Source organism: Rhizophagus irregularis, chromosome 29, assembly GCF_026210795.1.
Source record: "Rhizophagus irregularis chromosome 29, complete sequence".
Taxonomy (NCBI): domain Eukaryota; kingdom Fungi; phylum Glomeromycota; class Glomeromycetes; order Glomerales; family Glomeraceae; genus Rhizophagus; species Rhizophagus irregularis.
In genome coordinates, this window is record NC_089457.1 from 3078525 (window position 1) to 3093247 (window position 14723).

A 14723-nucleotide genomic window follows, 5' to 3' on the forward strand; every position below is an offset into this window, starting at 1 on the left:
AAACAATTATTCCACAATTGTCTACACTTTCATTCGTTAATATACGTTTAATATTTAATTATTTTTGTATTAATAATATTATCATTTATAATGTCTTATGAACCGCTTTACTTTTTAACATTTACCATTTTGAATATCTTACTTATATTGTAATTACCGAAAATATTCAATGTTCATAATCTATATACTGTATATCGATAATTTAATAATAAAATATATGGAATATCTCAAAATCTACAAAAAGAATCATATTCATGAAATATATTCTTCTTTAATTATTTTTATTTTATTTTTTATAAATTTCTTATCAACTCAGAAAACCTATACCTTCTATTGAAAATCCATTCTAGCTTCTAGTAAATCCATAATTTAAGAAAATGTCAAAACACAGATTATAATGAAAAATCGGATGACAAATAAGGATGCATCGGCGTCTTCAAATATATTTGCTTCAACATCCTCAAATATATACATTAAATTCAAACATCGTCAAATCCGAATCTAATAAAGAAAAGAACATGAGGAACTAGCCATCACAAACCTTATTATGAAACATGATCCTACTCGCATCCACCAATTTACTTAATTAGAGGCTTCACAAATTTGAAGAAATGAAATGCACATATAATTCTTCATATGACTTAAGATGAATAAAAGCATTAAAGTTGTTTATTGGTTATAATTACCCATATACAAATAGAAATGAAGTAATATTTTGTATACATCAAAGGATTTTGACTTTATTGAGTAAAAGGATATCTATGATAAACTGAAATTTAGATTAAAAAATCCCCAAAGAGAGTGAAGGTACAAAGAAAATGAAAGGAGAATGGCTCTGATGAAGAATGCAAAGGGACAATAACTTCTATTATTAAAGTATAACTTGAAACTCTATTTTTATCCATTAATGTTATGATTTTTATTACCATTACAGTGTGATAAATTACCGTGCATAAAATTTTTTTATTGCATCATCATGATAAACTATTACTAACGTGACTTAACGTGACTTCATATGGAAGTTTATCAAGTTTATCATATTATCAATGACATACTGTAAATACGAGGACATAAGCCACCAAGATTTTTTTTTCTTGAAAATATAAAAAATATAATAAAATATCGTTAAACGTTACAAAATGGGAACACGTGGTGTTATACTTATTCGTACACGTAAACCTAAAAGAAAAGAAATGAGTGTGATGGGTGAGCCAGCTGGAAGTCAATACTTTTATGAATATTATGTTTGTATTTATCAACACTTTGATGGATATGTCAAAGGTGGTTTGGGTGAATGGTTGGCTAACTTTCTCTATGAATTTACACACAATCTTTCAACTTATCCTGATACCGGCCTCCTTGCAACTAGATTAATTGAGGGCCTCTATTCGAGTAATTTTTTCGTAAATCCACGTCTTGTTCCTATTGCACCCTTGGAAGAAATGTTCCATAGTGATTACGATTATGTGTACATTATTACTGTCTCGTGCGATTCAAATCTTGGTTTAAATGATAAATCCATCATGTTAAGTGTATGCTACTATAGAGAATTTATTTTAACTGCACGACCAGAGAAGTTTTTAGAAAAGTACAAATATTATATTACACAAATAAAAGAAAATAATAAATCATTTGCAGAGATCAGTTATGATGATGATGAGGTAGAAAAAAATGGATACCTTTCAGAAGATCAACTTCTTATCAAATTTCTAAAAGAAATACCATGAGTTCTAGGCTTATAGAATGATTATAATAATATGTAATTAAAGGTCAAATTATATGTCAAACCTATTATAATCATATACGGTATTATAGCAATTTATTTATTTTTTTTGTTTAGCTTATGAAAGCAGGTAGAATATTGTCATTTTTTATCTTAATAATTGTAATTCTTACTAACATACAGTATTTTAGATGATATTGATATTATAAAATATTTACTTTACCGCATTAATCTAATTAACCGTTACGCGGAATTTTATGAGATTTGTACAGTATTACTAATGTAAAATTTGCACAGATCCCGATAAATTCCTGCAAATTCCATGGGAATCCCATCGCTAATTATAATGGTAACAATTAAAAATAACGATTTGGGCTCAATGCCATTTTTCTCTAAAATCATAACGCTTTGGCTATGTAATAATGATAAATAAAAAAGATTGATCTAACACGTATATCATGTTGGGTCTTAGTATTCATATTACAGTCTATCCTCGATATACCGATATTCGATATACCGATATACTATTAAAAACTTGATATACCGATAAAATTTTATTTTCCCACTATATGTGAGGACATATAAATATCAGTATAACTTAGATATAACGATATTTTCTAAAAATTTTATATATGTCCCGACATATCGTTATATAAAGGGTTGACTGTAATTGAAAATTAATTTTAGTCACATCAGGTCAAAGCAATAGATAAACCAAATCAGAAGACATCTTTGGAATTTGCTGAATACCACTCATTTCACATGTTTAACTCCAATTATACTATTGAAAAAAGAAATTGTTATTATTGCCATAGCTTTGAAGATTAGAATTAAATATTTAATATAATGAAACAGTCGTTACGTTTATTAATCTCGTGAAAGTAAAATACAGATTAAAATTTTTTTATTTATTATAAAATTCTTCCAGTAATAAAATCACTATATAAATATTTATATAATAACGAAATAAGTATTTTTCTATAGTAAACTTGAGAGGTCAGGAGAGTTTGCATGGGTACTAGTATATAATGTGATGATAAAATTTATTTAATGAGGGTAGAAATAGAAATTAAAAGGGATGATCAAAGAATAAATTCTAGGTTATCATCAACTTCAATTTAATTGACATTATTATCTCAATAGCCTTGAATAATAATTTAAAATCATTAGTTATTAACATGATTAAATGTATTAATGTAAAATCAAAAATGCATAATTATGTAAAATCAGATATAATTAAACTTGATGACTTGTCTCATTTGTCTCATTTGAATTTAATCAATAATATTTGAACCATGTTATTATTACATTTGCGAATTTATAAGTTAAAAAATTCAAAATAATAATTATTAATTTTTAATTTATAGTGATATATTTAATAAAAGTGAACAAATCGTTAATATTTGTTGATGACTTAGCAGCCAAGTCTTTTAAAAAACTTGTCACCTTATCACCACATGAGGTGATCAGGGGGAAGGGAAAGAGCGGGGAAAGTAGAAAGAGCGAGGGAATAAGGGAAATGAAAAGGAAAGGAAAAGCGAGAGGGAAGAGGAAGGGAAAAGGAAAGGGAAAGTAGAAAGAGAGAGGGGAGGGGAAGAGGAAAGGGAGAGAGAAAAGGGGAAAGAGCGAAGGAATAAAGGAAAGGAAGGGGAAGGGGAAGAGGGAAGCGAGAGATGAATAGAGCGAGGGGATAAAGGGAAAGGGAAAAGGAAAAGGAGAGAAGAGCGAAATACACAAACATACACACACCACCCACCTACACACAACTCACACTCCCAACCTACGTACCTAAAATAAGATGTTAAAAAGGTATCTTAATAAAGAGAAGACCCAAAGAAAAGAGAAGAGAAGGGAAGATAGAAATGAAATGATTATCAAAGAATTATTCAAGATTATTTAATCGAAAAATAAAAGAAGTCCTAAAGAAAAGAGAAGAGAAGGGAAGACAGAGAGAAGGCAGACTTCCACGTCCAGAGAAACTCATTAATATAAAAAAAAAAACTTGTAATCAATTTCTTTTTTACTTGCATGTATTCCACGTCGAAAAAATGAAAAAATTTTTTTTACTTGCCGCTTTGATTATGTGAAAGAAATTGGTAGAGGTGGTTTTGCTACAGTATATTCAGCAATATGGAAAGATGGTCCGTTAAGTTATAATAGGTATAAAAGGCAATATGAAAGATTTCATTTCAAAGAAGTTGCATTAAAATGTTTGGATAACTCTGAAAATATTACTAACGAATTTCTAAATGAGGTATGAAATTTCTCTATAAATTGAATAAATTACCTAATTACGTTAATTTATTTCGCTATATTTAAATAGGCCAAAACATATTCAATCAACGATCAAAGTTGGATTTCACATCATAATCGCAATTATCGTTTATCTACTGATCTTAAAATTCCTACATCTGTATATATTTCAGACATGGGATTATGTGGAGAAGCTAGTAATGCAGATAAAACAAAAATTTATGGGGTTATGCCCTATATGGCTCCTGAAGTATTAAGAAGACGACCTTTTACTCAAGCAGCAGATATACTGTATATAGTTTTGGTATGGTTATGTATTTAATAATAGCTGGAAGACAACCTTTTGGAAATCGTGCACATAATATAGAATTATCATTAGATATATGTAAAGGAATTAGACCTGAAATACCTGAAATACCTGAGTTGAAATCAAATCGCTATATTAACTTAATGAAAAAGTGTTGGGATTCAAACCCAGATAATAGACCAAATGTTAAATTAATTAGCGCCATTTTAGATGATGAAAAGAATGATCCTGTTGATAGAATTAATGATGAAGAATTTAAAGAAGCGGAAAGATATCTTTTTAAAGAATATAAGGAAGACGATAAATTAATTACTCATCCACAAGCTATATATACATCTCGATTACTCGATCCTTATACAGAAGGTCTTGCAATTGATTTTACAGAGTAAGTTATAGTATTCATTTAAATTTTATTATTTTCATCATTTTTATCATTTATTTTTGATAAGAAATTAATTAAAATTTCAAAATATCAATAGATCAAATAATGAAAAATAATTAGAAGAAATTTTACTAGACGAATTATAACATTTTTCTAGCTTATTATCAAATAAGTGGTATTTTATTTATTATAAATTAGGATATTAAATATTGGTATTTGTTCAACACTGATTATTAAGTATGTGTACATGTGTATACTTCTTTTCTTTTATATAAATAAAATCAGTTTGTAATTGAACAGATAAATTTTCGCAAAATTTTCATTTTGTTTTTAATTTGTTAATTTTAAAACACTTTATAATACTTCTCATGAAACTTGAATAATGACTAAATAAGAATTTACATGTGCACTTGTAAGAAGTTATTTAGGAATTATATTCGTAAAGCTGCAAACTAATAATTTAATTAAATATGATGTATTTTAGAACCGATAATCATAGTCCGGGGCGGTGATCACCAGCTCGGGGATTTTTTGCTGAGCCACACGCATTTATTTATTTATTTATTTTATATCAAGCAGGAAATTGCCTACTGAGGCTATTACAATTCAAAAGAAAAGAAAGAAGTACTATAACAGAGAATTGCCACCCAAAGACGATCTAAGATCGAAATCAGGCCCTCACTTGCATTTAAGACGAACCTAGTTGAACCCTAACCCGTCCGATAAGGATCAAATAAAAAAAATATATACCACAAAAGGGACCCTGCAAATTATATTAACAAATAAAATATACAAAAGTGTCGATAGAAAAGACGGACTAGGAGTAAAGTTTTAAACGTGGTTAACCAAAAAATAAAATTAATGATCCGTATTTTTCTTTCGACCCCATCGGGTCGCAACCTGTAAATACTGCAAGAGGTCGAGTGATACGCACTATTCTAAATTGTTTGTTGATCGAAAATAAAATTGTCTATAAGATGTAGCTAAGCTACTAGGTGAGGGTAATTTGTGGTGACTCCATATAATGGTAAGAGGTTAAAAACCAAATGAAAATTTGACGTTTGTTGATCTTCCGGAGAGTCGAGGAAATTGTCTGGAAGGGGACGTAATGTTAGTACTGTGAGAAAAGTTGAGATTATAATTAGTATCGACGTTTCGTTTTTTTTTTGGCCTTAATTCAACTTCTTTCGTATCGTCCGAGGTATCGGAATGATGTTGTTCGAACGTATAATGGACTTTTGTTCTTGGCAGGCGTTAGGAAATTGAATAAAAACATTCATTTCTTTGTTTATCTGACGTTGATTATTTGCTTTATTTTTGTTGTTCTTCAAATATTTCGAATATTTCTTCATATTGTGATGATAATCGTCATTAATAGTGTTAAATATCGTTTTTGTTGTTCACGTCGACGGATCCGCTTTACACTCGCTCCATGAGTAGTTGCTTCGGTTTGTTGCTCTTTGTTCATAATTAGGTAGGGTAATAGGTCTGGATAATGGATATTAAAGATTCTTCTAAAATAGGATCTAACTGTACTACTGTATCGATTGATCTTGTTGTAGGAGTCTTAGTATTAAAAGAAAAAGATGAAGATGAAGCTGAATTTTCAGCTGAAATCTGAAGAGACAATAATATCAGTTTCTTTTTCGGAACTACCAAACATTCCGAGAAGTGGTCGAGGTGCGAAGAACGGTACCAAGTACTTATAATCGTTCGCGTCAGGTGTGGTATGCGCTTTGCAATATTTGAGGTGTCTAATGGGCTTGTTGATAAAATTGTGATTTGAGAAAAAGAAATTTATATTTCTTGGCTGCAGCTAGCTGGTCTTCAAACTTGAGTGGAGCCTTCGTCGATTTTGATGAATTAAAGACGCGTCTAAAACGTTCTTTCTGTTTTTTCCGCGTTTTGGGATTTCGGCTGGGCAGGAAACGAAAGTTAGAAAGTCACTTTCGATACATATGTGTGTATCCTAAATTTAAAATCGAGGCGGAGTCACGAGCGTGAATTGATTCGCAAAAGATTAGCGTGTGAGATTTTGTCATTAGTAAATCTTTAGTAGTGTCTTTAATGACGTCCGTCTTTGTAGTAGTAGGTTTAATATTGTGGAATAATTGGTCTTTGAAGAAAAGTTTTTGATGATTGATGCAAGCACGTCGGTGATGTGACATAATAAAAGGAGAAGGTATGTTGCAACACTGTTGCAACTATGAGGTTTATGAATAAATTCGGATTGACTATTTGTATATGGACAAGGCATATAAATGTCAAAATAAAAACGGTATTTTTTGTAGGAAAAATTAAAAAAAGTCTTTGTATGACGATTTCGTTTGTTGGTTGGTATTCAAACCACGTGATAATATCTGATCGATTCTATCCAATAATTTTCGTCGGATCATGTTAAACTATTTTTGTTGAATACGTCGTGGGATGACTCTTTGTAGACAAAAGAAATGTGTAAGAATGCAGCTTATTTGGTATTTGTTCGTCGTGGAATTGTATCGGGGAGGATTTCATGTGATAATCATTTGGTGTGAATTTTTAGATGAATTTCATTGGTGCATGATTTTCGATCAGCAAGCTCAAAAAAGTAACTTCTTGATCGGCGAATTTCGTATAACCGGTTCGGTTTGATTTGATCACGTGAAAATTTTTCCAAAGGAGACCTGAAAGGAGTTTTTCGAAAAATTTTGAGTAGGAAATTATTAAATAAAAAAACTCTTTTCCCCTTTTTTTTATTTTGTTAGTTTTCCGCAGTAATTTCGCAAAGTCTTTTTTTAGTTTCTATTTGAAACGCTTAAGGGGACGAGGCCCAAGCGGGCACCTTGGTCTTATACAAGGTTTTTAGTTCTCATCTTATCCCACACTAAGGGACTATGTCAGCTTCAAACTACAACCAACCCAACTCTTCCGTGGCTCCATATGAACCTTCGAAACCTTATCCGCAGTTGGACGCACATTCTGATAGCAGACGAAATATTCCTGAAGGCAGACTTGCTAAAGATAATGTTTCAGAGACGACTATTAAACCACAGGATAACACACTTCCGACTATCATAGTCAAAGCTCCTTTACTTCCACCGAAACTTTCGACCTTTTCTTTTTTGGTCTCTTTCGAAAAATTTCACGTGACCGCTACATCTAAAGCAGGTTATAACAAGATCTACGAATGTAGGCGTTCAAAAAGTTTCTTTTTCGAGGTTGTCGATCAAATACCAGACACCAATGAAATTCACCTAAAGATATACACAAATGATCATCATATGTTATCTACCCCAATTCGGTATTATTCCACAAGCAAATTACCTAATCATCGATTTCAAATATCGAAGTGCCTCACGCACTTTTTTTTACATCAACGAGTTATTTCTCGGCGTATTCAAAATAAATTTTTTAACATGATACGACTCAAGTTGTTAGATAGACTCAATCTGATAGCATCACGTGAAAGAAAAATCACATGTAGTAATAATATCACCAAAACCTTTTTCAACTTCTCTTACAAACGATACAGATTTCATTTTGGTATCTATGTAGCTTGTAACCATCTACCTACAAAGAAGTCTCCCCATCAAAAAACAACACCATGCCGTACACCGTGCCCTTTTGTAAAAAATTTTAATCGACACGCTTGTAACCAACATCATCCGGCCATTGCTCAAATAATAAAAACTCCCTTAGAGGATAAGGCAGTAACAGCAACTAAGAATAACATCGTTCATCACAAAAGTTTTCACGCCAACATAATTTATTGGAAATATAACGAAAACTCAAAGCAAAAGATCTTTTCGAATCGATTGGGTATTTCTTATACAACGCGTTATGAAGCGCACAACCTTGACTCAATTTTACCACCTTATAAGGCTGTTGGTCCTATGTACACCAAGATTTACGAAAATTTCTCTCGTACGTTAAGTTCCAATCCACGTACAGCTGCACGGCAGAATGCTCATTTTGACCGATCTTGTAGACGTGTTTTCAACAATAATAAACCTAAATCTGGGATGGCTCTTAAACTCCGACATAAGATTAAACTGGCGAATCAACGGAAATTCCTTTTCTATGCAAATCATAAGATCTATAAACGGATTCCTCATTTAAATTTCAACATGGGATTATTCAAATGCTTCCCAACCGTTCCTTTATTCCGTTTCCCATATGATCAGAATTGTACTCTTCTACATCTACCTGATGATAGGATATTTCCTCCTCACATTTCTTCTGCATTACGCAGTGTCAACCAGGATCAGGACTCCGATGATGAGAATAACTCTTCCGTCAAGGATGGCCGGGATGATACACCTGAAAATTCTTATAAGGACTGGTATATCATGAATCTTATTGACGAACACTATGGTAAAGGTGCATCGGAATACATAGATGCCGTGCTTTTATTACAAGACTCTACAATTCAGCTTTCCTTGAGAGACGCATATATGCTAGGTTTAGATGATGATCGTATCAGTGAGATCAAAGCTCGAGATCACCTTAACGAACGGTCAAATGTCATTAAGGACATAAAAGATCATAACACCTCTGCCAAACATTATCTTAGGCGTACTAATGCTATGGAGTTTTTCACTCAAATGAACGATAATTTCGATGAACGTATGGCCAGTATTCGCAAATTCGCTTATGGAACGTCTAAAAAGACAAGCAGCGACAAACGAACTGTTGCATCAAAACGTCTTAGTACTTTGATAACAAATTTTGGACAAAAATACAAGGATGAACATTACCCCTTTAAACCATACCGCGCTATTATTCGCGCAAATGATATCCAATATATAAAAGATGATCTTGGTGAAACCTCCGATGACACGAAAATCATAGAACGTCGCCAAAAAAAGCGTCGCGCCAGACATAATCATTATAATAATTACGGTGACCTCATACCTCTAACAAAAAAAATTTGTCTTTTCGATTGTAGGGATACCAAAGAAGAAGACTTCTTACCCTCTAATATAGATTTAATTTTTAAATTTCGTATTTGAAATAATTTAGTTTCTATATTATGTAATTCATTTTTTGAATTTGTCGGTTCGTATTAAGTTAGATATTAACAATTACAAATAGTGTGAATCATTCCACCTATGACAGTATTTACAGGTGGCGACCTTGATGGTTGAAAGAAAAATACGGGTTAATTAGTTCACTTTTTAATTGGTTCATTGGTTCCTTTCTGATAGGGGAGGGGATCATTCTGGCTCGTTGGATTTAAAGAAGTTCGGGTCCGTCTTCGGGGGGATGATAGCTAGAAGTAGGATAGCACGGTTACGTTTATGTCCTGTTAATAGTCTGTCCGTCTTCACATAAAATAAAATAAAATAAATAAAAATTTTGAGTAGATTGAAAAATTCGATAGTGACATATTTAAGCGTTTTGATATAAAGGATAGTATAAAATTGTTATATTTATAAAAAATAAATGGTATGAGGATCAGCTGAGCCACACGCATGTATAGTCATGCTAACTATTTTTTTTTCGAGAAAGAGTCACGTGTAATGATGCAATATTTGTGCGACATAAAACCTAATATATATTAACACTCCGCCTTTCCCAGAAATAAATTTTTATCTCACTCCAGCTGGAAATGAGATTTTTATCTTCTCAAAAAACCCAGGACGACTCCAGTAATTGATTATGGTCAAAGTCCGGGACCCTTTAGGCTAACTCACAACTTCGTAGATGAGACGGCCTCTCTGGAAATGAAAAAAGGAAATAATTCGCAAGCAAAGGGTTAATGGTCGTGACTTTCCAAGACTACCAAAGAGGAGTTTCTTAGTTATGGAATGCCAGGTGGCCCTGCGAAAAGGCTTGCAGACTTCGCTAAAGAATGTAAGGAGAAAAGGTTTAGGGCCTTCTCCTCGTACAAAGAGTTTGTAGGAAGTGTTGAAAAAGTATGGGATTGGTGGTAATGGTTCTAGGCACAGTCCGTCAATTTCCGCCGAGTGAGTTTTTAATACTGTTTTTCATGATATTTATCATACTGTTAAGCTAACTTTTTTCACTCGAATTCTAAGCAACCTATCCACTCAAAGATGAAGACGTGGAGTTGTAACAATGTATAAAGGAAATAAAGCGCAGGTTGGGAAATATGGGGACTATGCTTGCCGATAGCAACGAAGCCATGCGCTGTGAATATATTTCGGCCGTTCTCCATGCTTCGCTCTACATTGTCAAAGAATAACTGATAAAGAACTTACCTTGTCTCCTCAACTCGAAATTGTTGGTGAAGAAAATACTGGATGAGTTGATTACGCAATCAAGGCCCTCAAGGAACTTAACATATGATTTGCGCAGAATCTGGTCGGTGTGAAGGTGTGAAAGTGCGTTACAGACAGCGTATAAAATCTATTCTAAATTTTGCCGGATTTTCCGAAAGATTTCTTGTAAAACCGAAATTCCAAAATTTTTTTTGGATATGGCATATTAGATTTCTGGGAAATTTTATTAGTACCGGAATCGGAATTTTCAATTTATTCTGGATTTTTTCCAAGCAACGTAACGCTTGGACAACAAGGTTGCGTACACGTTGCGTGCACGTGCACCAGAATATAAGCAGCAAAACATTAAAAATTCAAAGGTAAAAGGAAATTCCTAACCAAGTTACCGTTAGAAAACTGTTTCCATTTGTAATAACGTTGAAATCAAGGCTCAGCAGAAACGTACACGTACTCTACGTTGAGGAAATAATATGTCGACTTCATCTGTCCAACCACCATCTTATGAGGTCGTTTTTAACAATAAACAATCATGAGTAAATCCTTTCACTAACCTTACCCGTCCGAATTTGGTTTAAACTGAAGCTACGTTCTTTCTATTCCATCTAAAGCTTCTTTACTTCTTCCTATTTTCTTTCCTTTTAATCCCCCCTACTCTATTGCCTAATCATCCAGTCCTTTATCCATACGGAGAGGATAAAAATGGTATTGGATAATAGTATGAGAAAATGTCTCTAGATTATGCACAGCGCCTTCAGTTAAATATATTTGAAAATTAATAAAGTATTCTTTCCCACATCGGGCTTATATATCTTTTGCTTGTGTAAATGCTGTGTGAACTACTCATCAAATAAAGAAAACTGGTTTAATACATTTCATTTGTATCAGTTTCGAAATTTTAGTTACGTGATTTTTTAATGCAATTACTGTTGCGCATAATTTTATTTGGATTTCATTATATATTACAAGATAATAATATTTTTGCTTATATATGTTAAATCCCTCCCCCCGAATTTTTTTACCTTACTCCGCATGTGAAAACATTATTTTGCTTCGCAGTAAATAAAAAAATTGATATCGAAATTAAGCCTTTTTTTGCTTCCTTCAGTACCTGATTATCCATTTTACTTTAAATAATACCCTGCAAGTTTAAGACGAATCCATTAAGTAATGGTACGAGAATTTCTTCGCGATATCACCGTTTCTATCAACTCGATAAATTTTTAGAGTTCGATTGGTGGGGTCAATTTAAAATATCCTCCTAGATAAAAATAACCATAATAATTAATAGAAATAACAAAATAAATATAATCAACAAATAAACAATCATTAGTCACTTACTTCAACATCTGCATCCATATAGTCTAACATTCTTTGGTGACAATAATCCTCAGAATCACTATTTGAATGTACCTCCACAACAAAATTCGGGGAACTGCAGGAAACGCCTCATTTAATCATTGGGCGATAATGCATTCCATCTGCAATAAAAAAAGGTTAAAAAGAATGTACAAACATGTAAACCATTTATATAATGAGAAAGAGAGGACGACGGAAGCATCCGGTCCACAAACCGTTCGATCAGGCGGAGGTAAGTAATAAGCTATCTATGGTCAAAAAATACCTGGCTACTTCCGTATTGTCCAACAAGTCTAGGGTTACTTCAGCATTGCTATCAATTTTATCATAATTCAGCACGGAAAAGAAACGTTTATTGACATTCCAACAAAAAATAGCAATACCAGTTAGATTGCGAGTAATATGTAGGTACACCGTCATTTCAAGTTTATCCTATTTAGTTCGTGACTTAACCAGTGCACGTGATCTTTCATGGAATACTGCGCCAAAAGTCATATGACGCAGTGACAGACTGTTCGTGATATAGTTTTTTGTAGTTTCGCCATAGTTTAGGTAATGCATGTACGGGCGAGGGTTTTATGCATGCTGTAATATTGTTTTTTTGACTACTGCACATAATTCATCTCTGGCTCAAAAATAAATTTTATAAACCATAATCTGCATAAGTTTTTTTATTGTGCTCATCATACTAATACTTTACTTGCAAAAAACTGATCGGATGTTATACTTCGCTCAAACACTTGAGATAAAGTAAATTCGTTCTAAATGGCAGACATCAAAGAGATCATTGTCTAATCAAAAGAGCTTTTGTGCAATTATTTAATATAAAGCACAATCCTGTTTTACCAGTAGAAATTACAGAAAAAAGTGATCGGATTGAGCAATATTTGCGCCATAAATTAATTGTTTATGAACAGGCAAAAAGTAGAAGGGCTTTTATTTATAATATGGATACCAGAATGAAGACATAGAATAGTAGTTTCTCAAATAAAGCAACCTAAACAGAATGTATCGATTTCTTAGAGCAAATTAAAAAGGCTAATACTGTATATTGTTAACTGACGCAATAAGCATTTATCTAATATCTAATTTCTTCATCATTCTCGATTCTAGCATAATAAGTATATTTTTTTTTTCTGGCTTCGAACTTGTGAGAAACTGGGCGCGCAAAATATTTGAGCAATCTGATTACGAAAAGCATATGCATCACTCCCGCAAACCTATTCCTCCAGAACAGATTTCTGGGAAATGTGATCGGATAGAGGAATATTTGCGATTTATCAGAATTTATCAGACTGGAGACGCAAACAATAGATCAGAAAAACTCTGAAGATGATTCATCCAAAATTGTATGAGCATAAAATGGCGTTTGAGATTGATTTGTTAGCTCTGCTGTATTCTGACTAATGAATGGATTAGGTGGTATAATAACTATATGATAAATAACCATAAGTACCCTGTGAAGCGGGGCGCGCCTCTGTAATATTGTCTTGTGTATCATTAAATTTGACCATCATGCGAATATTGTGTTGATTCAAAGGATTTAGTCCACGAATAAATTGTCCTCGGGCGTCATTCCTGCAATTTTACTAATTTTCTTAATTTGAGCTGAGAACTCTTCTACTAGCGTATTTCCTTGAATAAGTTGAACAAAAACAACTTTTTGAAGATCGTGCACATGATCTAGAATTAGCATTAGATATATGTAATGGGATTAGACCTGAAATACTGAAATATCTGAATTGAAATCAAATTAGTATATTTATCTAATGAAAAAGTGCTGGGATTCAAATCCAGATAATAGACCAAATGTTAAACCAATTAGAGATGGGCAAATGAATTTAAATAAGCAGAAAAATGCTTCTTTAAAGAATACAAAGAAAACAATCAATTAACAACACATTCACAAGCTATTTATACTTGCAGTTGATCTACAAAGTAAGTTATATTTCATCCGCTTTCGATTTTTGATAAAGAAATTTACTAAAATTTTAAATATCAATAGATTAAAATATCGAAATATAATAGAAAAAATTTTACAACTACATTGACTTTATTATTAAATGATTTATTCATTTTTTTTTATTTTATATATGTATATAATCAGGTTGTAATTGAGCAGATAAACTTACGCAAATTTTTCATTTTGTTCTAGTAATTTATTAATTAATACTTTATTGTACTTCTCACTAAACTTTAATGAAAATATAGCATTTAAAAAAATTTAATGCAAATATAATTATTATTCTCCGGAATATGATATCTTAACAATCCCCGAAAAGTAAGAAATTTAATTCATACAATTAAACATGGGTTTAAAAAATAACGCAATTCTTTCAAAAATTGTATGCGTAGCAAATATATTTAGGGTCGTTTACAAATTTAGAAATGATTTATGAAAGTTTTCAAATATAAACGTATGAACAATATAGCAATATTAAAATTATAATAGGTTTATAAATTGTTATCGTTGCTATT

General features: G+C 32.1%; 3 protein-coding genes across 3 annotated transcripts; all 3 read left to right on the forward strand.

Annotated features, from left to right (window-relative positions):
- Positions 1-1139: 1139 nt before the first annotated feature.
- On the forward strand, positions 1140-1727 carry OCT59_020010 (uncharacterized protein; the record flags this gene model as incomplete). The annotated part of the gene is made up of 1 exon (XM_025329276.1): positions 1140-1727. One exon carries the CDS (start codon positions 1140-1142, stop codon positions 1725-1727), a length of 588 nt encoding a protein of 195 aa, XP_025173744.1.
- Positions 1728-3521: 1794 nt separating this feature from the next.
- On the forward strand, positions 3522-4781 carry OCT59_020011 (uncharacterized protein; the record flags this gene model as incomplete). Its single annotated transcript, XM_025319487.2, has 5 exons — positions 3522-3532; positions 3824-3977; positions 4047-4280; positions 4436-4668; positions 4763-4781. The coding sequence occupies 5 exons, from the start codon at positions 3522-3524 to the stop codon at positions 4779-4781; spliced, it is 651 nt and encodes a 216-aa protein (XP_025173743.2).
- Positions 4782-7538: 2757 nt separating this feature from the next.
- Positions 7539-9656, forward strand: OCT59_020012 (uncharacterized protein; the record flags this gene model as incomplete). The annotated part of the gene is made up of 2 exons (XM_066143902.1): positions 7539-7812; positions 8344-9656. The coding sequence occupies 2 exons, from the start codon at positions 7539-7541 to the stop codon at positions 9654-9656; spliced, it is 1587 nt and encodes a 528-aa protein (XP_066005606.1).
- Positions 9657-14723: the final 5067 nt, after the last annotated feature.